Source organism: Amphiura filiformis, chromosome 10 (genome assembly GCF_039555335.1).
Source record: "Amphiura filiformis chromosome 10, Afil_fr2py, whole genome shotgun sequence".
NCBI classification, from domain to species: domain Eukaryota; kingdom Metazoa; phylum Echinodermata; class Ophiuroidea; order Amphilepidida; family Amphiuridae; genus Amphiura; species Amphiura filiformis.
In genome coordinates this window covers 52,834,691-52,862,058 of record NC_092637.1, presented here as the reverse complement: position 1 = coordinate 52,862,058, position 27,368 = coordinate 52,834,691, and the positions used below count along the sequence as shown (strand labels likewise).

General features: G+C 35.5%; 1 protein-coding gene across 4 annotated transcripts in view; it reads right to left on the bottom strand.

Annotated features, from left to right (window-relative positions):
• Positions 1 to 27,368, bottom strand: part of LOC140163019 (neuronal acetylcholine receptor subunit alpha-10-like) — a 321,325-nt gene that overhangs the window by 11,835 nt on the left and 282,122 nt on the right. For 3 of the 4 annotated variants that reach the window (XM_072186359.1, XM_072186356.1, XM_072186358.1), the window contains 2 exons: positions 16,405 to 16,612; positions 9,339 to 11,281 (listed from right to left, as the gene is read on the bottom strand). The exons of the other annotated variant lie outside the window; for it this stretch is intronic. In XM_072186359.1, the coding sequence (XP_072042460.1) occupies positions 10,671 to 11,281; positions 16,405 to 16,612 (819 nt within the window). In that variant the 3' untranslated portion in view covers positions 9,339 to 10,670. Of the gene's footprint in view, positions 1 to 9,338; positions 11,282 to 16,404; positions 16,613 to 27,368 lie in introns of those variants that run through there. 4 annotated transcript variants of the gene reach the window in all.

Below are 27,368 nucleotides of genomic sequence, written 5' to 3'. Positions count from 1 at the left end.
GTTTCTACCACTATGGAGCCCTATGCAATCTTTAACATTTTGCTTATAATAGAGGTTATCAACTTTACTCATGTGACTAAGACTAACAAAAGGCGCTGGTTCCCGTAGTACTCCTCATTCAAACCAATTCAATGCATGACCTCGGGGTTACCTGCCTGAGGTAAGTATCCTTACACTTGGCCCACTTGGAAAAATAATCACAATTTCAAAACTGAACCATATTGGGGTAAATTTTTTTTAATACATGTCCTGCAAATTATGACACCACATTGAATCCAATGTGACGTCTAGAAGTAAAATTACAATCAATCAAGCAATTGAATAGACGAAGGTTCCGTTTTAAAAATGACAAACTGGCTTATACAAGGCGCAAGGCGTAAATAGATTCCAACAAGCGCAACAAAGAGACAACACAGTTTCTTCAATGACGCTTTATTTAAAGCAGTTTTTATTTCAGTTTTATTTCTCTGTACTTTTCATAACTTTCATTTTATTCGTCAGTTCTTTTGTTCCAGTTGTCTTTTGTTTCTTTTGTTATAAATCAAAGGCATGCATAGATTAACTATTCACCACTCTCAAACCAGATGCCTACTCTGTGGAGGCCAGTTTGTCACTTTTAAAACGGGACCTTCGTCTAATCAAATGATTGTAACTTTGCTTCTTGAAGTCACATTGTATTCAATGGGATGTCATAATGTGCCGGATTAGTAAGGATTTTTCTTCCAAGCGTAAGGATACTTTTGGCGCAGTATTAAACAAGGCAGTCGCTGATAGGATATGCAGCTTATAGGACACGAATAACCTCTATTCCAAAAAATACATTACAGGTAGATTTAAAGGAAATCTGTATCATAAACTAATCAATGGCTAATATAGTTATATACCCCTAAATTAAACATACCAGACGCTCTATATGAATTTCGGAATATTCCTAACAAAGAAAAAGCACTTTTAATCCTTCGTTTCTGCGATTCAAGGGAGCCGCCATGATAGCTGCTTGCGAATCCTTTTTGCCACAAGCGGTAGTGTAACCTTTCACACAGACCCACGGCGAGCGTGTGTTGCTGTATGGCATTCGCGACCCCTACAGCGAATTTTGGTTTTTAGTGCTGTTTTTACTTTTCGTTCTCAAAAGACATTATTATCATAAATATTACTTAAAATACATTTTTTTAGGTTCTTCTGTAGTTTTATGGGTAAAAATTGTCGCATTTTCTTTTGAACGAATGTTGAATCTGAACTTTGGTAGTATTCGCTTCGTGTCACCAAAGTTCACGAGGGACGAGGCTTGTGGCACGGATTTCGCTGGTTTCAAAATCGGGGTACCGTTACAGCGTAATAAAAAATACATCGGGTATCAATATGGCAGCCACCATGGATCGCAAACTCACCGCTGATCGTCGTAAGGAATTAAGATTTTCTCCTTTATTTGGACGTATATAAGCTTGGGACTTTTACTGTTTGTCGTTTTTATTATTACTGCAACTATATAGCCATTGATTGGTTTATGGTACAGATTCCCTTTAAGTATATTTTATCTAAATCGTTTTGACCACATTAGTAAGCCTATACTTTGATTTGGTTTTGAACGAAGTCTGATCAATTTTGAAATTTGACCCCTGTATGACCTTGAGGGAGCCATAACTCTTTTTTTATGGTAATACAAGGTCTTCAGCAAAGTTATAACTTGGTTTCAAGCCTTAATCAGAAAACCTGCCCAACATATGGAAGGATACAACATGTAACTGGACTATGAGTTGTCAGGGACAATTAATCAATATAAAAGGAAATGATATTTCAACCTACCTAACAAGTGAAAATTCAGTAGCTCTTGGAATAATTTTACAGGAGCCAAAACGATTAGATTAGGTCGTTTGGGCAAAAACGCATAAAAACGGATACAAAATCTGGGGGGGGGGGGGTGGTCGTTGGTTCACCCCCTCCCCCATTCGTAGTTCCAAAGTTAAGTTACTTTGTTTTAACATCTCAGGCCCTGGGGCAGTGGGCCGCAAATGTTAAAACAAGGAGGGGACCTATAATATTTGACCTTTGGAGCCCATGTATCCATAAATATTTATTGAGAAACGGTTTGCCCTTTGTTTTGACATTTGGGCCCCAAAATTGGCAAAAAATCTAATATGGGCTTTAGGCCTAAGTGTATCACGGTCCACATACGGGATCCTTTGTAGTTTTAGAGCCAGCTTTAATGATACCCTTATATTTCACATTCGGGGCCCTCGGGCCCATACTAAATAACCTACTTGTATTTTGAGAATGTATAAAGCTCTAGGATTATCAGTGTACCAATTCGTAGTCCTGATTCTATAGAAACTGAATGGCCAAATATTAAATTTTGGCCCCTGGGACCCTTGAACTTTGACCTCTTGCTGGGCCCAAAACGGGCAAAATGAGACTTTTCGGGGTAGGGCCCCAGGTCTAGTTTTAGGGTTGCTAACCTTGACACTCATGTGGAAGGAGGAGAAGGAGAAACAACCCAAGAATCACAAATGCGTGCATAAATAGAATGGCCTTTGAACCTTGCAAAAAACAATTAAAGCAAAAAAAAAAAAAGCAGGGGGGGGGCTTTAGCCAAAATAGCAGGGGGCATTGTCAACAACTGCTGACTTGCTGACAGCTTTTAAAAATCCGTCCCTGTTCTTTGGGAATTATCATGTGTGCAAGGATCTTGTACTCATTCTCACATATTTCTTGTGCTGGGTGCCAATTATTGGGCTGTGGATGTGGTCCAGGAAGCTAGCTGTTCCATGTCAGTGAATTTTGCTGTTGTGTCAGTTGGATAACTGCTTGGTTACTGACGTGTGTTTAGAGTAGAGTATTGAAATAAACCTGTATGTAATTTTGATGGACAGTATTTTAAGATATGACCTTGTGAAAAATTATAAGTTTCTTTTTGAGCTCAGTTAATTTTGTTAAGGCTTTAATTTGCCACCTTTTAAGGGCCCGCAAATTGGGATTTCGGTTTGTACCCCCGGGTTTATACCCACGTACATGTAGCTTAGACTTATGTTATAGCTAAGCTTAATCCGTATCACAGGCGTAAATTGAGGGGGGGGGGGTCTATACAATCATCTCCCAATGTTGATGTCCATATGTGGTTTTCTGACCAAATTAACATCATATTTGGACATTTTAGCCTAAAAAGTGCAAATTTTAGCACTCTTCGTGCGAATGTATTCCACTTTCGTGCGCATTTGTACCAAAAACTTATTCTGTCGCCAACAGTGGTTGGATTCACAATACTCCCATTTGTTCCCAATCCCATCCTCCCAATGTCAAAAAGAAATCTACGCCACTGATATGTATAATCCATGATAATCATAATGAACAGCCCGTTTGTTATTCCGAGGCCTTTGAATAATTAGTCGTGCACGCTGTTAGAACATTTCGATGTCATACTTAAGCTACAAAACATACATAAAAATGATAAACCTGCGACAAATGCTATAAAAATAGTAGTGGTAATCACAGCAGGGAGGTTCCGGGTTTCTTTTTTTTTTCAATTTATTTTTTAAAGGTTGTTAAAAATATTGCAATTTCTGAACTGTTAACTTTTTGGGCGCGCGATCTGAGCAAGTCCTTTTCTGAGGGCAAATATTTCAGGTGATTTAATTGTCATTTAGAAATACTCACGAGCCTATTAAAGTCGTGTTCACGCAGTCGGACATAAATCACTTATTGCCGGACCTAAATTTCGTCGGTAATAGTATCGGATATAAGTGGCAGTGGGAACGAATAAGAGGAAAAGGAACAAAGTAAGCAAGATAAAATGAAAAGAAGCAGAAGCAGCATGCCACAAGAGTATGGAAGGAGGGGTAGACCAATGGTCAATGCTAATTCTTTGATTACAAATTAACTCAACAACATGGCAGCAACAACAGCACAATCAATGTTATTGTATACATGAAGTCTGGAGCGATTAGTCAGGATTTCACCAGTCATTCACATTCTTAACATTAACACATTGATTTTTATAGCAAATAGGTCAAGAAAGTCAGCAGTCAAATTTATAATGCCACAGGTCATACGGTTTTTAAGTTAAGGCCCATAATAAACGAGAGATTTATTTGTCTTTCCACTCCCGAGAAATAATCATGCATATAGGGCGGCAAATGACACCCTTTATATCATAGAACCTATATGTGACCCGTTCCGACAAAACCAGGAACAAGTCGCATTTTTGACATTTCATGATTTGAATAAAAAAATACAAGCTTCAAAATGATACCAAAATTATATGCATAGCATCAACACTTTTCAAGATATGGATAATGTTGTAAATGATGCCTTGACATTTTTGCCAAATTGCTAGTCTGAGTAATGTGCTAATTAGTTTCCTGCCTTACACAGGATTGAATAGGGATTATCATAGTTCAACTGTCAATTATTGATTAAATAAACCTTCAAGGATTTGAAAGTCCATTCAGTCCCAATGTCAAATACCACGAAATTAAGAATTCCCAAATTTGATTTTATATGGGAATGTCATCTTTAAATGCCTATAACTCAAAAACATGCCTGGCGACTTATTCCGGGTTTTGTTGGAGCTGGTCGCATATAACATTCCTCTTGTGTACCAGCTTTACGCTAGTATTTGACTTTGTGCAAACACCGCTAGGTCATGTCTTTAACGTTTATAATAGTGAAACACATCTCGGTCGAGTTCTTTTGTACGTGCGGTCATTCGATCACTAGGAAGGTTGTGATTCCCAGTCGCCGTGATCGCACGACCGTCCTACTCTTCAAAATCATTTTCTTGTGTCGTAGTCGCTTACCCAGAGGATGATTTAAGCACTTCCCAGCAAGTCTTGCGGTTAGCACAGCTGTGTGAGTGAACACACACCACTGCCCGCCCACTGCATACACACGTGCATGGTTAAATTTGAATTTGGACAGATATATTTACAATAAAAACACCTTCTAAAGGTTGGTCGATTTCACATTTTATGTTATCTACAGAAGGTGTGGATTATCCTTCATGCATACATCACTTTAGATCTGAAATCGACCAACTAATAATGACACACGGGCAATTCTAAAACAACATCTTTTGCACAGAGTTCAATGGGATTTGAAAAGTAAAGTGGCAGTTGAAACTCTAGTGATAACACTTTTACAGTGCATGATGGGGCTTCCTTAAATCATCCTCTGTCGCTTACCAAGCCAGTATTGAAGATTTTTCACCTACGAAAAGAACGCGCTGAAAACGTAGACAATGCACAAACTCTCTACGTTTTACAATTTATAAAAGACAGTCAAGGATATTAAATATACAAAGGAAAGTCTAACTATTAATTTGATCCATTTTGTTTGTAAGATATCATAATAAAGTAACAGTGATGTGAAATTTTGAACGTATTTTCGACGGGAAAATATTTAACGACGGAAACGTTTACAATATAATCACAAAGTTGAACAAAATAGACAATTTTGCTGCACAGTAGTCTAATGTTGTTCCACCTTTGCATTCAAATGTATAGAAAGACCACCCGCTATGTAGAAGGTCACTTCGAGACTTACTCTCTACAAGCCGTTATGGCAGGGTGGAGGTGGTCACGTGGGTATTTATAAAAGCGCATTTATAAATATGACCGAAGAAAACTGATTGGAATGGCGTACACTCAGCTGAGCACAGCACCTAAGCGAACCGAGCTTTGTGTATTGCGTGACTGGCACGCGCTTTTGTGAAATTACGCAACTTAAGTTCCGGGACTTCATTGACGCACACAGCAACAAAACCGAATAACAAGCAGTGTGCATTACGCTCAAAGTAAGAGAGCTTGAAACAATCTTTACTTCTTTACTTAATAATACGTGACGTGAGAAAGAAATCGAGAACATTAAAAATATTACCATACAACATGTACAGAAACGAAGAGCACGTTATGTGCTAGTCGTATCGATGGATATGTAAAACCTAAAATAATAATAGCGACATTGTAGCGTAGGACTAAACAATTACCATCCAAATATATGTAATTAAAGAAAATGTGCAATTGCGAATAAAAAATACCCAAATTTCCCTCAATTAATACAATTATTTATACAAAATACAGCCAAATCAGAGCAGATAAAAATAAACACATAGGCATTCGTAAAGGCGCATTTTAGTTACATGAACGGTTACACTATCTAGAAAATCACAATTTAATATGCTCTTACAACACACCAAACAGACATAGCATATAATGTCAAAACAAAAGTTTGAAATCTGCACATTTATTTTACATATTTATTATACTTTTTGGTCCCTAAACAACCGTATTCGACGGATTAGTACGCCCTCTGTAAAATACCATAGTGCCTATCACGGTGGTACACGCAATGATAGCTTTGACTGCAAATACTTCATTCAGTGACAGTATTGTGTTATTGTATATAGGGTATCCCATAAAAGCGGGTTCCAAGAAATGGGGTGGTTAATTAAAATGTGTTTTCAACTATGATTTAGTGTTTGCATGTGAAAACCATAGCTAATTTGATAAAATTGTTTTAAATATATGATATCGGATGTAAAAATGGTTCCAGGATAATTTAATAATTTTCTGTTGATTCGCACCGTAAATCAATCATGATTGAATTGCACAATGTTCACTCAATGGAGAGTTTTGGAGACTTACGATCTTCTATTTGTGGCTTGTTTTGTCTAATTTTTCTCAAAAATCAAATCCTTTTTGAAAAAGTAAGATGTTTCTTAAAAAAAATGTTCTAAAAACATTGCAAAATTGGTCTTGCAACTATTTTTTACATCCGAGGTCATATCTTAAACCTGTTTTATCGAATGGTTTCCGGCAAATTACAGCTAAATGAAGGGGCTTTCTCATAATGTAAGCACTGAATTATAGTTGAAAACACATTTTAAAATTCATTGCAAACCGTTTTTATTATTATATTATATTTGAACACGCAGTTAGCAGATAACTTATTCGTGATTACGAAGATCAAATCTACACAGGTTATAAATTTGGGGGTTGTGGAGAGCAGAAACCATTTTTTCATTAGCAACTACGTTTAATTGTTATGTTTTTGTCACTAGGGATCTTCTTGCATCTGAAGAGAGAGCACCGGCCAGTAAATGTCAGCTTATCTCTATTATTGCGTGTATAAATGCATTGGGCAATCATTCCATGTAAAGGTGAGTTTCACCCACTACTAATATAAAGGACTCGCGAAGGCCACACGTACAACATAATAATTAAAAAATTATATAAATATACAATTCCAGCCAAAGCGGGCCAAAATTCTCTCTGGGGGCCATTTTGAAAATGTTTTCCTTTTCAATTCTAGACTTATCAAATGAGACGATCATGTCTAGTGAATCATCAGGTGGAAGTGCCATCGGATTGAAAAATAACTTTTCTTGCTAGACCAAATAAAGTGTTAAATGCGCATATGCATGTTACCCACGAATTCAAGCATTTTTCACCTGTTGTACGCCATAAAATTTCACTTTCTTTAATATCTTTCAATATTTTATGTGTGACTCATATACACTAGAAATCGGTGAAGACTTTGAACGTAAAATAGAATTTTATTACATATATCTACAAAGAAATATTTTGGTTATTACAAATTTTAAGAAAGAACCAGGTGTACAGTTGAGATTGTGTCAATTCTTCGAACTCTTTCCAAAGTGGCTGTCATTTAACATTACTGTATTATTTCGAAAGATTAGAATAAATGCTTCATATAAATATAAAGTTAGATTTTGTATCTCGTCGCAGGATGAGGATCTCGGATGGATTCGTGGGTAACAGCGTCTGGAAAATAGCAATTCCTATTAAGTTTTTTAAATAAAAATAAAAAATACTTTTCCGTATGTCAATAATTCAGGCTGCAATGGCACTAAAATGAATTTTAATCAAAATACAGACTACATGGAATATTTAGAATGGATCATTATGGCATTTTGGGTATAAAAATTTTGAGAACAATGAAGTTGCCAAATTCAAATAGACAGAGCAAACAGTTTTATAATATTATTTTAGTAAAATCATTCCATATTTTCATGCAGCAATATTCTATTAACTCGTGTTTGACAGTTCCTATGAACTAAAACACTATCAATACATTGTTAACTATAATTTAAGTAGGGATTCGTGGGTAACCAAAATGTTCGTGGGTAACACATATTTGAAGGTATGTATTGGTAAGCGGCAAAATAGAAAATATTACAGAAGGTTGGAAACCACCATGCGGTTATTCCTCCATTGTGTTTCAATGATTCCCGTTTCTCTAACCAATTGCCTTTACCCAAAAAATGGTAATTTAGGATAATCAATCAAAACTTCATGATGCAGCTTCAGTATACCTTCAAGAGGACGCTATTAAACAGGACTGTTTTGGAACTTATATCGCATGTTTTCAAAATGTTAAGATGCATAAGAAACATATAATTTACGAGTAAATCCTTGGATTCGTGGGTAACGCCGAATTCGTGGGTAAAGTTATAAGTACTATAGTACCGTTTGGGGTTTGCGTTTCTTAGGTGTATAAACTGTAAGTACTGTCAAAATTATAGCATACCCATGGCTTGAATATGTGCTGATTTAAACTTAAAATAAACAATCTCCTTATTTTTCAAGGTTAGCATCTATTCGGGATTCGTGGGTAACAAAAGTTTAAACCGTCGTAGATTCTTAAAGCGGTGAACGTATTTTTATGATTTACAATTTTAAGCGCTTGTCAAACTAAATTCAGTGTCCAAAGTCATTAAATGTTAGTTTAAGTTATGGCAATTATATTTGCTGGACTCGTGGGTAACAGTTGATACGTGGGTAACGTCAAATTTGATTTTATGGAATTTTATGGGTAAAACGTATTTGCATAAAATAATCACTTGGACCTCAGAATTATAGAACGAAACTTCGTTTCATGATATAGTCATTTATGGCATATTCACTTAACATTTTCAGAACGATCATTTTATTTTTGATACGCGGGTAACAAAATTATTAGCCAAATTGACTTAATGGCCTCTAGAGTCCACAAACTTTGGTGGAATTCAATCGTTTTACATATGATGAGAGATCATGCAAACGTCTTTCTAATGGTAATAATTTTATTTTGATTGAAGGACATTCAATGACATATATGGTGCTTTATCTTTGAATTCGTGGGTAACGCCAATTCATTTAAGCTATCATAACTTGTCACCTGGTATGACTTGCTAGTAAAGGCCTATATGCACAAAGAGAGCACATTGGACGTGACATGATATGCTCCATCAATAACGTGATTTCCTTTATTAATGACATTTTAAAGTGGAAAGTTAACATAGAGAGAATTTTGTCCTGCTTTCGCTGGAATTGACCAAATACATTTGACACCAATTATTTTGTAACCTACTATATAAGCATATCATTTGGATCACAACAGTAAAAGATATGCTGTATACAAGTTTCCTTATTTTTTTAACACACGACTATTGTTTATAAATTTTCACCTTTGCAACCTCCCTTCCATCATGAACATGTCCACACGGGAAGAGCACCAAATCCACAAAACTCAAATTGAAATCCCCCTAGGACACAGTACGCGTGTTTTTAGCGGCGACTATTGTATGGTACTTTGGCGTAAAAAATTGTCTGGAATCTCCTGAACTATAAAAAGTAGCCGTGTCGGGAAGCTTTTGTGAGATTTTTGCCCGGAATTATGGTCCTGGAGCAGTATTCGCAAATCAGCTATTCGAACTATCGATAATTGTCAGGGTGTTGTATTCTCGTAATAGGGGATGGCTGAGCCTGAGGGGAAGCTATATGTTTTATTTTTGGTATGATGCTCCTGGAGCCATCTCATTCACATCATTGTAGGACAACATAAACATGCTCCAGGAGCATATTTGGTATAATTTGTGGAGCGATTGCCGAATAGGGTGCGCAACTCTAATAGTCTTATTACAAGACTGCCCTATATCAACTCTAAACCCTAACCCTTAACTCCGTAAACGAGGACTGGACTCAAGTCTAGCAAGTTGCACCCTATTCGGTTCGGTAATTGTACCTAATTTGTTAAAATATACTTTTAAGTATATTTCAAAATGGGCAATTAAAACAGTTCAGCATTTCAAAATCAGAAATCTGATATGATACATCATGCTCCTGGAGCATTCTCATTCTTATCATTGTAAATATGGGCAAGTAAAGCATTGCTGTATTTCAAATTGGCATGATACTCCTGGAGCATTCTCATTCGCATCATTGTACAGATAACCTAAACATGCTCCAGGAGCAGATTTGATATAATTTGTTAAACTATATACTTATAATGGGCAAGTAAAGCAGTGCTGTATTTCAAAATGGAACAGTCCGTATTCATAAAACCAATACATTGATTAGACTTACTGCTCCAGGACCATCCTGGAGCATAATTTCTGTCAATAATCTCACAAAAGCTGTCGGGAATGTACCGTACCTAGTCTTAAGATTATATACTATAGTCTCGTTCCCAGCCGGCTTGTGCTCTTTCGGCTGCAAACGAGACTAATGAAGAAATACTATATCAGTGATTTACAGAGTGAATCATAGGGCGGGCGATTACATAAAGATCTACAAATAAACATTATAAAAATAGGTGGGTCGTGGGACATTTTATTATACTAGTTACTTTATATACATGGGTTTATATTATTATCTTCTTGCATCTTTTCCCGATCAAAGCTGACAAAACATAATGAGGTACGTAGCCACTGTTCCAATCACGAAGATTATCAAAAAAAATCTGTCAAAAACCATGGCAACACGTTTCCACTCATCACGTAGTTTTTGTTCCGCTGTCTCGTCGGCAACGTGGCCTGTTAATTTCTTAACTTCCTTCAGTAACTGTTTTAACAAGTCATTTTGTTTCACAATTGGAGTAGAAATGGACGAAGTAGATCCTTGATCTTGGTTTGGACACGATGTTGGCTGATCATCGTTCATATCATTAACCAATGATGACACACCATTGCACGGTGTGTAGGACCGTCTTATCTTTGGGGAATCCCCTATTCGATCCATTCGATTCTGTACGATGCTAATTAGCTCCTGATGTTCCCAAGCCTGGAAATCTTGTGCTAGTTTTTCACCAATGAGATTGGTCTTTTTCTCAGGCTTTGGGAATTTCTTATTCATCATTAAAATGCTGGCTAAATTGCCAAGGATGTGTTTCTTCATCCACGGTGGGACAGGGCGAAAATCAGGGCCGATGTGATGCATATTTAACACGCCAACTGACATTGCTAGTGATAGCGATATCAAAACCATTGTACTTGCAAAATATTGACCTGAAATGAATGAAACATATACCAGTTATATGAGCGTTTTCAATCCTCAATATATCAACAATAAATAACCACTAGGCCTACTTGTATATTTCAATATCAGCATAAATCTAAATTATCAAAATGTCTCTGAAATATTCTTAAAAACAGGTTTAACACTTCCTTATGAAATTGTTGCAATATTGTTAAATTTGAAAGGGATCTTCTTGTTATGTAGGCAGAAACAAGACTCTTCTTATTTATGTTCCTAAACAGGCAATAATAGAACAAATTGTTATATCCGAATAACAATAAATAAAAAACAATAAAACAAATACAGGAACGTTACAGATTTAGTTAAACTGCTTGAAAACAGTGAACTCAAAGGTTTTTATTTCCATAGACTATTAGTTGGTATTCGGTTTGTATTTATTTCCATAGACTATTAGGTGGTGTTCGGTTTGTATTTATTTCTATAGAATATTAGGAGTGTTCTGTGCTCGGATTGTTTTTATTTTCATAGACTATTAGGTGGTGCTCGATTTGTTCTTATTTAGTAGACTATTAGGTGGTGTTCGACTTGTACTTATTTAGCAGACTATTAAGTGGTGTTCACTTTTTTTTTTTATAGACTATTAGGCGGTGTTCGATTTGTTTTTATTTCCATAGACTATTAGGTGGTGTTTGGTTTGTTTTTATTTCCATAGACTAGTGGTGTTCGGTTTGCTTTTTATTTACATAGATTATTGATTGGTGTTCGTTTTTTTTTAATGAATTTCAATAGACTATGAGGTGGTGTTCGGTTTGTTTAATTTCCATAGACTATAAGGTGGTGTGCGGGTTTTTTTAATTTCCATATACTATTAGGTGGTGTTCGCTTTGTTTTTATTTCCATAGATTATGAGCTGGTGTACGGTTTGCTTTTTATTTCAATAGACTATTAGGTGGTGTTCGCTTTGTTTTTATTTCCATAGATTATGAGCTGGTGTACGGTTTGCTTTTTATTTCAATAGACTATAAGGTGTTGTTCGGTTTGTTTTTATTTCAATCGACTATTAGGCGGTTTGTTTTATTTCAATAGTCTATTAGGTGGTGTTCAGTTTGTTTTTATTTCCATAGACTATAACCATGATAACGGGTGTTCGGTTTGTTTGTATTTTCATAGACTATAAGGTGGTGTTCGGTTTGTTTTTATTTCAATAGACTATTAGGTGGTGTTTGGTTTGTTTTTATTTCCATAGACTATAACCATGATAACGGGTGTTCGGTTTGTTTTTATTTTCATAGAATATTAGAGGGGTTCGGTTTGTTTTTATTTCCATAGACTATAACCATGATAACGGGTGTTTGCTTTGTTTTCATTTCCATAGAATATTAGAGGTGTTCGGTTTGTTTTTATTTCCTTAGACTATTGATGGTGTTTGGTTTGTTTTTATTTCCATAGACTATTAGGTGGTGTTCGGGTTTTTTTTATTAGTGGTGTTCGGTTTGTTTTTATTTTCATAGACTATAAGGTGGTGTTCGGTTTGTTTTTATTTCAATAGAATATTAGGTGGTGTTTGGTTTGTTTTTATTTCCATAGACTATTAGGTGGTGTTCGGTTTGTTTTTATTTCCGTAGATTATTAAGTTGTGTTCGGTTGGGTTTTATTTCAATAGACTATTAGGTGGTGTTTGCTTTGTTTTTATTTCCATAGACTATTAGATGGTGTTCGGTTTGTTTTTATTTCAATAGAATATTAGGTGGTGTTCGGTTTGTTTTTATTTGTATAGACTATTTCTATTAGGCGGTGTTCGGTTTGTTTTTATTTCAATAGTCTATTAGGTGGTGTTCAGTTTGTTTTTATTTCCATAGACTATAACCATGATAACGGGTGTTTGCTTTGTTTTCATTTCCATAGAATATTAGAGGTGTTCGGTTTGTTTTTATTTCCTTAGACTATTGATGGTGTCTGGTTTGTTTTTATTTCCATAGACTATTAGGTGGTGTTCGGGTTTTTTTTATTAGTGGTGTTCGGTTTGTTTTTATTTTCATAGACTATAAGGTGGTGTTCGGTTTGTTTTTATTTCAATAGAATATTAGGTGGTGTTTGGTTTGTTTTTATTTCCATAGACTATTAGGTGGTGTTCGGTTTGTTTTTATTTCCGTAGATTATTAAGTTGTGTTCGGTTGGGTTTTATTTCAATAGACTATTAGGTGGTGTTTGCTTTGTTTTTATTTCCATAGACTATTAGATGGTGTTCGGTTTGTTTTTATTTCAATAGAATATTAGGTGGTGTTCGGTTTGTTTTTATTTGTATAGACTATTTCTATTAGGTGGTGTTCGGGTTTGTTTTTATTTCCATAGACTATTAGGTGGTGTTCGGTTTGTTTTTATTTCCATAGACTATTAGGTGGTGTTCGGTTTGTTTTTATTTCCGTAGACTATAACCATGATAACGGGTGTTTGCTTTGTTTTCATTTCCATAGAATATTAGAGGTGTTCGGTTTGTTTTTATTTCCTTAGACTATTGATGGTGTCTGGTTTGTTTTTATTTCCATAGACTATTAGGTGGTGTTCGGGTTTTTTTTATTAGTAGTGTTCGGTTTGTTTTTATTTTCATAGACTATAAGGTGGTGTTCGGTTTGTTTTTATTTCAATAGAATATTAGGTGGTGTTTGGTTTGTTTTTATTTCCATAGACTATTAGGTGGTGTTCGGTTTGTTTTTATTTCCGTAGATTATTAAGTTGTGTTCGGTTGGGTTTTATTTCAATAGACTATTAGGTGGTGTTTGATGTGTTTTATTTTCCATAGACTAACTATTAGGCGGTGTTTGGTTTGTTTTTATTTCCATAGACTATTAGGTGGTGTTTGGTTTGTTTTTATTTCCATAGACTATTAGGTGGTGTTTGGTTTGTTTTTATTTCCGTAGAATATTAATGGTGTTCGGTTAGTTTTTATTTCCTTAGACTATAAGGTGCTGTTCGGTTTGATTTTATTTGCATAGACTAGTGGTGTTCGGTTTGTTTTTATTTATATAGACTATTTCTATTAGGTGGTGTTCGGTTTGTTTTTTATTTCCATAGACTATAAGGTGGTGTGCGGGTTTTTTAATTTCCATATACTATTAGGTGGTGTTCGCTTTGTTTTTATTTCCATAGATTATGAGCTGGTGTACGGTTTGCTTTTTATTTCAATAGACTATTAGGTGGTGTTCGCTTTGTTTTTATTTCCATAGATTATGAGCTGGTGTACGGTTTGCTTTTTATTTCAATAGACTATAAGGTGTTGTATCGGGTCAATCGACTATTAGGCGGTTTGTTTTATTTCAATAGTCTATTAGGTGGTGTTCAGTTTGTTTTTATTTCCATAGACTATAACCATGATAACGGGTGTTCGGTTTGTTTGTATTTTCATAGACTATAAGGTGGTGTTCGGTTTGTTTTTATTTCAATAGACTATTAGGTGGTGTTTGGTTTGTTTTTATTTCCATAGACTATAACCATGATAACGGGTGTTCGGTTTGTTTTTATTTTCATAGAATATTAGAGGTGTTCGGTTTGTTTTTATTTCCATAGACTATAACCATGATAACGGGTGTTTGCTTTGTTTTCATTTCCATAGAATATTAGAGGGGTTCGGTTTGTTTTTATTTCCTTAGACTATTGATGGTGTTTGGTTTGTTTTTATTTCCATAGACTATTAGGTGGTGTTCGGGTTTTTTTTTTTTATTAGTGGTGTTCGGTTTGTTTTTATTTTCATAGACTATAAGGTGGTGTTCGGTTTGTTTTTATTTCAATAGAATATTAGGTGGTGTTTGGTTTGTTTTTATTTCCATAGACTATTAGGTGGTGTTCGGTTTGTTTTTATTTCCGTAGATTATTAAGTTGTGTTCGGTTGGGTTTTATTTCAATAGACTATTAGGTGGTGTTTGCTTTGTTTTTATTTCCATAGACTATTAGATGGTGTTCGGTTTGTTTTTATTTCAATAGAATATTAGGTGGTGTTCGGTTTGTTTTTATTTGTATAGACTATTTCTATTAGGCGGTGTTCGGTTTGTTTTTATTTCAATAGTCTATTAGGTGGTGTTCAGTTTGTTTTTATTTCCATAGACTATAACCATGATAACGGGTGTTTGCTTTGTTTTCATTTCCATAGAATATTAGAGGTGTTCGGTTTGTTTTTATTTCCTTAGACTATTGATGGTGTTTGGTTTGTTTTTATTTCCATAGACTATTAGGTGGTGTTCGGGTTTTTTTTATTAGTGGTGTTCGGTTTGTTTTTATTTTCATAGACTATAAGGTGGTGTTCGGTTTGTTTTTATTTCAATAGAATATTAGGTGGTGTTTGGTTTGTTTTTATTTCCATAGACTATTAGGTGGTGTTCGGTTTGTTTTTATTTCCGTAGATTATTAAGTTGTGTTCGGTTGGGTTTTATTTCAATAGACTATTAGGTGGTGTTTGCTTTGTTTTTATTTCCATAGACTATTAGATGGTGTTCGGTTTGTTTTTATTTCAATAGAATATTAGGTGGTGTTCGGTTTGTTTTTATTTGTATAGACTATTTCTATTAGGTGGTGTTCGGGTTTGTTTTTATTTCCATAGACTATTAGGTGGTGTTCGGTTTGTTTTTATTTCCATAGACTATTAGGTGGTGTTCGGTTTGTTTTTATTTCCGTAGATTATTAAGTTGTGTTCGGTTGGGTTTTATTTCAATAGACTATTAGGTGGTGTTTGATGTGTTTTATTTTCCATAGACTAACTATTATGCGGTGTTTGGTTTGTTTTTATTTCCATAGACTATTAGGTGGTGTTTGGTTTGTTTTTATTTCCATAGACTATTAGGTGGTGTTTGGTTTGTTTTTATTTCCGTAGAATATTAATGGTGTTCGGTTAGTTTTTATTTCCTTAGACTATAAGGTGCTGTTCGGTTTGATTTTATTTGCATAGACTAGTGGTGTTCGGTTTGTTTTTATTTGTATAGACTATTTCTATTAGGTGGTGTTCGGTTTGTTTTTTATTTCCATAGATTATTAGGTGGTGTTTGGTTTGTTTTTATTTCAATAGACTATTAGGTGGTGTTCGGTTTGTTTTATTACTTTGCTTATTGCGTATTGTCCGCATTATAAGATGATCAAGATCGTCTTAAATATTAGTTTGATTTACCTATAACAGGCACTGTACTGGTGGGTGGCATGGTTTCAGCGACTAGCAATAAGAACACTGTCAGTGAAAGTAACACGGTGATGCCAAGACTAATTTTCTCTCCAGATTCCGGTGGGAGGAAGAATGTCAGCAAGGACACCAACGATAAGAACATACACGGAATTACCAGATTGAATAGGTAGTATAGTGGTCTCCTTCTGAAGTGAAACTGTAACAAATAAAACAAGAAACAATACTTTGTTGTTAATATTATTATTTTTGAATATGTGATTGTCAGAAAGCCTGGTAGAAGCTCACAGTAATGATGGTGATGATGCATGCGCTGTATTTGATCTATGTCTTGGATTGCCCATTCAGAGCATTCATTAAAGTTCGTACTTTGAGTAGCTCAAACGGTGTTTGAAAGAGCTCACAAGTTTAATAAACACATCAATCTCCATTTGATGAATGCTCATAACTATGAACAGACTGAAAGCCATAATTATACAGTTTTGGTCAAAATGTAGATCTTGTCATTCTTTCCCAAATCTCAGAATATACTATTAGTAACAAACACCAGGTTTACTGGTCATTTTAAGCCAAAGTAATGAGGTAAGAAAGCCCACTTAATATCTTGACCGCTTAACTGCTCCGTTTCCTACAATCACAATCAATTGATCCGATTAGGACATTATTCAAACACTACAATGATGCCAAAAAATAGGCTGTACATTATCATTAAAGCAATACAATTGATGTGACCGTTAGATGTGATACCAATTTGTGTAAAAACAAATCCGACTGATCGAAACATAAGTTATTGAATGAGATGGTGTCATTTTAAAAGTTGCAAATTCAAACAGATTGCATAGCTATCATCTAATACTCACTATAGGTTAAATACCACTAATAGGCCTGGGCGATTCATTGAAATACGACGAGTAACTATTTGTTTTCATGGCATTCGAAAAGACTGCATTAAAATCGCTGAAATTGATTAAGTTATATAGCCAAAAAAGTAGAGTTTGATGCTTCAAAATGGTACATTTTCTCTCATTATATGACATTTTTGTTGTAATAGTACCAAAATTCATACGCACGGCTTCGGTTTTTAGTAAGTATTCGCCCTATAATATTGCAACTTTCAGCTTCGAGGGCGCACTGTCATTTTAAGGTGTTTACGGTTCAGTGCGTTAAAACAAGAAAAGTCTCAGGTCAACCTATGTTGAATTTTTGATCATTTGGCATCTAAATCATATAGTTTCACCTGATATTAGCGGCATTGAACTGTGAGAGTTCTAAATATGAGAAAATTCCACCCGGCATTTTGCCATTGAAACCCGTGTAATACATAATTAGTGGTATTTAACCTTGCAGTCAGTGGTCAGCCGTGCTATCCAGCGATCGCTTACTGACTGTACTGACCGCGGTCTTTTCAATCTTTTCAATCTGATGAGCATTTTGCATGTACTTTTTGAATCGCACCAAATGTCATTCACTCATTCATTTATCGGTCATTCCGATTCCTTTTTAGATAAGTGTGGTATCAATAAACGACTGTCAAATTCTATAATTGATCATCATTATTCAGTGCGTTACTGGAATATGATATAAACTGAGCTAAAAAAGAAACTTATAATTTTTTACAACTTGTGAATCACAAGGTCATATCTTAAAAAACTGTCAATCAAAATGAACCAAACTTACACACAGGATTACCTTAATACTCTACTCAAAACACATGTCAGTAACCAAGCAGTTGTCCAACTGACACAACAGCAAAATGCACTATCATGGGACAGCTTCCTGGACTTCCTTCACTTTCACAGCCCAACATTTGGCACCCAGCACAAAAAATATGTGAGAATGTACACAAGATCCTTGCACAGATGATAAAACGGTGCTGTTTTCTGCTTTTCATACACTTTTTTCATGAAACAGGGCTGGGCTGTGAATGTGGTCCAGGAAGCTGTCCCATGTCAGTGCATTTTGCTGTTGTGTCAGTTGGATAACTGCTTGGTTACTGACATGTGTTGAGAGTAGAGTATTGAAGTAAACCTGTGTGTAATTTTGGTTCAATTTGATGGACAGGAATTCAAGATATGACCTTGTGAAAAATTATAAGTTTCTTTTTGAGCTCAGTTTACTTAGTAACAAAAACAGTAACATCGTAATGTTATGGCTGTGGTGTTGCGTTAGAATAAAAATCACCAATGGCAGAAAATAGTAAAGAAAACAACAGACCTGAAACAAAATCTTATATACTTAATCAATAAAGATTGACTGGACAAAATGGGTCACATAATTAGAATCCGCTTGTTCGGCCTTCGCCTCTCCAAATACTTTTAACTTTGTTTGTAGTGATCGCAGTGGATCTAAAGAGGTGTCAAGATGTGCAAAATAAGATACAAAAAAAAAAAACCAATTTACCCAATTCATTATAATTTCTGATCCGTTGATATTTTTCAAATATTACGACTATACTTGAAGTCCTTGGAAGTTATGCATAGATCATCGGTTGGTTGGTCTTTGGTGTAAATGTTCAAGATTGGTGCAAGTACACCTTTTGATAGACCATTATACAAGCTACTCTGCTTACCACTCGCCATGCCATTACAAAGAACCTCCTGTTCTGTAGCATAGTTTCTATTAGAGCTAGGTCTCGTGTCATGCCCATGATCTTGCAGAAAAATAGCCGGTGGTTGATAGAATCTTTGTCTGCTGTTAGCTAGATCGACGAATACTGCTCCAGTCATTTTACATCTCTTGTTGTTGACTTCACTGGGCGAAAACGTGCCTGTTCTGGAATAAAGTATTGGTCCACATAAGGTGCACGTATATTCAGGACAATATAAGTGTGTCACAATTACGACATATACAGCAAACCTTTAGCTGATGGATTCTTTCCTGGTTTGAGGAGGACGATTTCTCTGACTTCTCTCCATACATAGTCTTTGGTATTTTTCTAGTGGCTGCCCAACAGTTGTATTATTTAAGGAGTCATTCACGAATCTGTTGCCCAAAGTGTATAATCTCATCCGTGATGTCATCCAGGTCAGTTGACTTCCCAACCTTTAGGGCATTTATACTGGTCGAAAATGACTTTGTGAAACCTGGGTCTTTTGTGTATTTCTGACGGATCAGTCGAGATATTGCTTGTTTGGTGTCCTTCGGTTGTCTTTTTTGCTTTGAGCATCTGATGGCAACTTAATTTGCATTTGTGTTGTGTTGTTTTGTTTCCTTTTGGATAAATTCCCACACTTTCTTGTTCTTTCGAACTATGTCAGTTGACTCAACAATGTTCTGATACCATAAAAGCTGGAAACAAGTCTCTATCCTATCCTATGGAAGCTGTGTTCCCGTTGTGCTGCTCCAACAAAACCGGGACTTTTATTACATCTACATGATCTATCTACCTATTCTGAAAATTAGGATATGGTAGGGCTCGAAAGGCATCAAGCTTTGCCAAAATGTCTCCTGTTTGGGAAAAAAACCTGCTGACATTCTACATGGCTAACTTGAAGTAGCGCTATGCTGAAATTAATTTGATTTCCCATAAAACCATCTTTATTTCCCTGCGTTAAATGATGTATCAAAAGAATGCAAACACAAGTTTGGGTACACATGTGGACACAATGTTGTTTGACATCCCTTATCGTTGCGCAGATAATGTAGAGTGGTATTTACAGCAAAGTGGTCAATTCCTTTTAAACAGGTAAAATTCAGCATGGCTAACTTGACGCGTGGGGCCCTCACGTTTGTTTGATGGCATGTAAAACTGAGTCATTTTAAAGAAAAGTTGAACCATGATGGCGCTATTTATATTAAATATTGTTTGCATCATGGTATTAGAACATCAGATAAAACACTTACAAATGGCAAGGGAATTTTCAAAAAACATTTTCTCGTAAAATGTAAAGAATAAGTCATTTTAGTTGGCTAATTTAAATTCAAAATATATGTAAACAGTGCCCTCAATTTGCTCACAAATGTACAGTTTATAGAATAAAAATTACCACAAAAAAGCATAAAAAGATGAATAATTTGATATAGAATTGAAATCTTTTTTAAAAATAGCTAAAAAAGATATATGCATTATATTGGTATTATCCGGGTCTAGAATTGAACATTGTATAATGTTTTATTAGAAATATTAATAAATGATCACATCAAACAACCGTGCCCTAAAGAGGGTAAGCTTGATGTGAAAGGAGGTAACATTTATCAATCTAATGATATGTACTTAAAGTGTATGTAGCTGGGAGGAAAAGCCGACGATCATTTGAAAATGTTGATCTTACGTATTGAATATCTAGATTTCCCCCCAAAACACCTAAAAAATTAAGGTCTTTTTTGGAAAAAAATGTGCATCTTCAATACAAAATGTCAAAATTTTCAAATGACCGCCAGCTTTTCCTTCCAGCTACATACATTTAAAGTACATATCATTTGATTTATACATTTTACTTTGAGGACTGCTAAAATATGAAAAATAAACAAAATATCAATTTTTAATAATTAGCCATAAAATTTGTATTATATCGCAATTTTTTTTTAAAAATCAAAATTATTTGATCAGAAGGACATTCCGCGTATTCAGAATACAATATGTCAGATGTTCTCTCATGTCCCACAAAAAATACAGTGCAAACGTTGTTACTCCAATACAAAAACAATAAAAGAAGGGATGTAACGGGTTGAATTTAAAAAATGTTTTATCATCAATTATTTATTCTGATCAGATATGTGACCGTACACCACGAATGAGCCGTAAATGTCCTCAATTGTATTCTGAGTTACAGTGTAAAATGGGCATGAAGGTCGTATTCATAGGTACCTCAATTTGGTGCTACGTGTACCTCATTTAATGAGATACACGTAGCACCAAATTGAAATACCTATGAATATGACCTTCATGCCCATTTTACACTGTAACTCAGAATACAATTGAGGACATTTACGGCTCATTCGTGGTGTACGGTCACATATACAGAAAATCAGAATTTTCTATGCTAGTTATAATAGCTCAAGCAATTGCATTGTTCAAAATGGTGTCGTATCAGATCAAAAGCACGTAGGCCAAGTTTGACAAATATTACGTTGGTATGGCGCCGGCTCCCATTGTTCCCATTGTACTCGTTCCACTTTCAGTGCTCATGGTCAGTGAAGTCTGAAACCATATCTATAAATCATTTTAATTATTGTAATTGCATATTTCTCTTGTTTAAGTGTGCTCGTCATCAATTAAATTAAAACAACGAATCTTCACCCCATTACTTTGTAAACGCAACCAAGATAGCTCTAGATTCTTATTCTCGCGCACAGCCTGCATGGTCTATTACGAACTACGAATGTTTAGGATTGACCGAAATCGGCTGTGAATGAGACTAGCCAACTGTCCCCAAAATGAATATTTATCGATCACTCAATACAAAGAAACAATATATCACAGCCCTCACATGATATAACAAGGATTACCTCTCCTGTCACTCGTGTCGATATTTACTTATGCATTTACATTATAATACAGTTGCGTACAACTTACAAAATAAGGCACTTGTCGGCTCCTATATACATAGTGTCCCAGAATGATTTATACCGTGTTTGAACAAAATATCAAAAATATATAGTCAACAGTGTATCTAATTTTAATAAGTGCAATACAATGCCACACATGTCTCCTACCTATTCTGTGACTTTCATAGAAATAGCTAGATTCGTTTTGGCTTGACATTCCGATTACTGAAAATGGACGAAAACTGCATGTGTGTAATTTACAGTGCAAAGGCATCATAACACATGGACCCTTTATCATCATCGTCCAGCCGCACTGCGAAATATATTGGAGAAATCCTACATTCTTTGATAGGAAATACACCAAATTTGACACAGATGTAGAGCTTACAATGCTAAATAATTCTTGATATGGGATTAAGTGAAACATTTCAATATGACATCAGATATTTAGGTTGTGATTTATGTGATTTTTACTACAATTTTTACCCAAAAATGTCATTATTACAGAGGATATAACTTCCTCAAGGATCCTCCGCAGTAAATTTTAATCTTCTTCGTTACGTAGCTGTGGGTTTGCCCATACACTGTGAAAATAAATGCATGCTGTGACACTAAAGACGAACCTTCTCTATAATTTTATGAAAAATCCATCTCTGCCGGCATTTCAAATGATGAAACTCACACACCTCAATAATTGTCTTCAAAACTGCCCCCCAAAGAAAGAATAGTTTAAGGTCACTCAAGCGTAGCAAATCCTTTATTCCATACAATGATAGCTTCAAAACATCCGAAATAAACGATAGATATCGACTATTTAGTAGAAGTAAGAACAGGACACAGCAATATACTGCACAACATTACTTTGTGCTGAATGGTTAGTAGTTTTACAGATTTTCAAAATAGGTTGCTTTGTCAAAACTTGGGATTCACCATTTTTACGCAATCCTCTCTAACTTCTACTAGAAACGTTCAATTTTTAAAATCTAAAAAATCTGACTAATCTGAGCTAAATATATGTAGAACTTAAAAGGCAAAACAATATGACCAATAAAAATGCCGATCATACCTAAAAAATTCCATCTTTCTCGGTACAAATCATTCTGGGACACCCTGTATGTCTCTTTTTACATACAAAACATCTCCAAGTCACGTCTTGAGCTAACACACAGGAGGGTTTATTCTATACGCGGATTTAGGGTTTCTCTACCGGAAGTCAATTAATGCCGAAATTCCTTCCCACAATGCAATAAGCGTTTTGCATAACAATAGATACAGTTCGGAGGTTAATCAATATTCTTTGTTATGCAATACGCATATTGCATCGTGGGAAGGAATTTCGGCACAAATTGACTACCGGTAGAGAAACCCTAAATCCGCGTATTGTGTCCGATTTGAGCTCTGACATTTGGAAAAAGTTGCCAATCAATATTCATGAGAGTGTACATTCAACGTCAAGTTATCGAAATTAGGTGACTTGTGTTTGGCAGGTGTGAAATACATCTGACTGGGTGTTTTAATTACGTAACGCATAAAGGTTTTGGCATCATTGAATGGCTGCCTAGTGCTGTTATATGCTTAGTTTCTATAATAATATTACTTATTCTTTTTTATGCCTAAACTTTAGCAGTGGTGTAGATTTTTTGACATGGGGGAGGGGGTGGGTTGAATTTTTTTTAAGTACCCCCGGTATACTGAATCCAGCACCTTATGGTACAAATGCGCGCGAAATATTTAACCATGGGCCTATTGAAACTAAACTGGTGAAATATGGGATAAAAGTGGAATAAATTCGCGCGAAATTGGCATTTTTTTGGGCTGAAATTGCCAAATATGAGGTTAATTTCGACAGAAACACATAGGCGTCAACATGGGGGGACCACCCCTGGCAAAATATTGGGGGGATTTATCCCCCATCCCCTCGGGATCTACGCCTATGCACTTTAGGGTGCTGTCATTCCATCGCTCTCCTTCTCCATCTCTCTCCTTCTCCTCCTCTTCCTTTCTTTTTCTTTTTGTCTTCCTCCCCTCCCCTACAATCTCGATCACCCATCTGCTTCTCCACTTTTCACTCCTCGACCCTTCCTTCACTACTTCAATGGCCCCTGGCTTTTAAAATGGATATTCGTGATATTATTATTAAGAACATGCTTATATTGAATAGGCTTATAACCATGATAACAACATATAATACTGCGAAGTAGATAACTATAGAAAGTGACACAGATAGACCTTTATGTGACTGGACACTACGAATCAGCCGTAAAGTCGGCCCCGGTCAATTTTGTTTTATTTCGTGTTTAGAAAATATATATCATAAGCTTTAAAATAGTATATCATTTGACTTCAAACGATATCCAGAAGCGGGGTTATGGTTTGTTGAACTCTGCTCCTTCAACAAAATGGTAACTTTTTTCGGTTCTACGTGTGTCTCTGTTTCCACATTGCTGGTAATAAAGTCATAATTGGCGGTCATTTCAAATCATCCCCAAGTCAACGAGATTCAGGAATGTCCTCTCATTGTTATTGTTGGTTATACATACCTAGACAAAATACAATGCAATTGTAACCCACCACTTAAACAGGATTTAGCCAAAGCAAACAAAGACTAGAGCTATTTAATGATTAGATTATTATCCTCTTCAGCAATAGGATTATTGATTGGTTTAAACGCTATCAAATGAGAAAAATGTCGCGCCTAATTGAGACACTTATGAATACGACCTGCACGCACATTTTGCACTGTATCTCAGAATACAATTGGCCGAGTTTACGGCTCATTCGTAGTGTCCACTCACATATACCTAGCAGCCATGGCACGTTGTTACGGGTAATCGATCAGCAACTCATTGAATTTATTTAAATGATGCGCCTAAATAAAGGTGGGTGGTGTAATAATTGTACATCGACGGTAAAGTGTGCTTTTGTGTGCATGTGACAACTCAAGCAGACCCTTGGGTTGTATTAGAACAAAAGGTACCTCTCGCTCGTGTAGGCGCTTTCACGTGACTTTCGTTTGATCACTTATTGACAGTAGCCTGTCTATTATAGCGTCAATACGCTGTCAGATCAGTTACCGATTTAATGGCGGAAGTCCTTTGTCCCAAACAAAAGGTACCTCTCGATGAATAGCGTGTCGGTAAATCAAATCGGCACAAAGGAACAATGCGTTTCGTAATCTATTGCCACTCTATGTTAATAAAAGCTCCTTGATTGTGACAAACAGCTAGCCAACAATTATACTGAATTCTATAACATATTGTCCCTTCAACAATAGGAGGTTTGGTTAAATAAATATATATGTTCGACCGTTATTACAAAATAGTTTACTCCTATTGCCTAGTCTCCTTCATAGCCGATTTCTGTCAGTCCTAACATTCGTCGTTCGTAACAGACCATGTGGTCTGGGCGCGAGACTACGAATCTAGAGCTATCTAGATTGCGTTTACAAAGTAATGGGGTGAAGATTCGTTTTTTTAATTAAATTAATGACGAGCACACTTAAACAAGAGAAATATGCAATTATAATAATTAAAATGATTTATAGATATGGTTTCAGACCTCACTGACCATGAGCACTGATAGTGGAACGAGTACAATGGGAACAATGGGAGCCGGCGCCATACACGTGAATTTTCTATTGTAACAGGTCTGAAGCTAAATTTAACAAAAACAGAAGCCACGTGGATTGGATCTCGTAAAACAAGTCGATGACAGATATATGATTTAAGATGAAAATTGTACCCAAGTACTAACTCTGCAAATGAACTGGGAACTGGGAAGGAAAGGTATTAAGATTCAAAATATTATTCACGCGTGGAAAAAGAGAGACCTGACAATAATCGGTAAATTAGTTGAGACAAATAAGAGCCTACTCTCGTCGCAAATAACATACATATCCAGAATATCAATCTGCTAACACATGTAATAAAAGAAATTAACACGACCCTTTTCCAATTTTTTTTGGGGTGGTAAAGGGAAAGAAAATATAAATAAAAGGACTCTGACAAATAAATATGGGGATGGTGATTGAATATGATAAACATTCCATATGTTCTGGTATCATGAGCAGAATTGGTTTGGAGTTATAGATTTTCAACTAGAAATACATGATTTTGGTTTCATATAAAAAATGCCAAAATCCGCAAAATTATGCAATTTTCATTTAGAAACACCGGGACATGTGATTCAAGAATTTCAAAGATGCTTCATCATAGCTGATGCATGGACAAAATTTAGAACGATTTCTCCAACCTTCATCCCCGAAGGTCTGGTGGGTTTATAAAAAAAACCCATTAAGTATGTACATGACATTATTTTATCGTATCTCTGTAGAGTTATTGTTGAAATGTAAAACAAGCCTACACCTAGATGCAATAAAGAATCCCGAACAAGAAGTCACTTGGAATAATGAATGTATTAAACAATGTGGCAAGACTGTATTTTAAAGATTGGATAAAAATTATTTCATAACAATGTCTTCTTTGTATAATGAAGACGGTATAGTTTGCTATATCTGAGAATTCATCTTTTTTCTAGAATTATGGCGCCGAGTTCAAGAACCCTATAAAGGATACCAGTATGTAATCCTGACCGTTCACAGGTCATAACATTAAATCTAGACTCCGTAGATATGGCAAACTATACTTTGTTTTGTTTTGTTTCAATAGGGCATTTTGAAATCGTCATACCTGGGAGCTCATATTATTGCCTTTGTATTTCACATGAAAATCCACAACTTCCCAAAAACAAAACAAACAAACAAACAAACTTATTTACTGCCACGTTTTGATTCCCGGGATCTACGCGGGAATATTGAGGCAATGGTATCAAAAGTAATTGCTTAAATTGGTGAAAACAAGGAAATATAACATGATATAAGCTCAGGCTTGAATGAAATGAAGACACGGGTAACCAAGCAAGGTTGACAAGCAGGTATCATGGATCCGGCAAGGTGGAGGTTTTTAATCAGAGTAATCTTTACAAACAAATATAGTCTGCACAGCCAGTATCTTCCTTTACAGATAAGACATTTTGTGACCACGGGCTACCTCAGCCATGGAGCACCCGTGATGTTATCAAGCGTGTATTGCAGAAATCAGGCAGGCATATTTTTATGCTTTTGGTTTGCTTAGACCTACCATGTAACAAATTATTATGGTAACCTTTTGTTGTAAAAAAAAGGTAAGTAGTGTGGATAGTAGGGTCAGGTTGATGGTAGGTAGTGAGTAGTGGTATGTTACTTAATATAGCAAATGCTAGCGATTAGTAATTTAGTATAAGAGTGAAGGAAAAGTCTGGCTGTGTAGTTCAAAGAAATTAATATACTGTTACAAATTAACAAAATGGCTTTACATAGAATTAAAGTATCACAGTTAGATCAGTTCATTCTTAATAACTTTGCATGTAATGAGGTAAATTAGGCGTCTGATATGGCCGACTCCACCATGGTTGTACACAAGCATAAAATA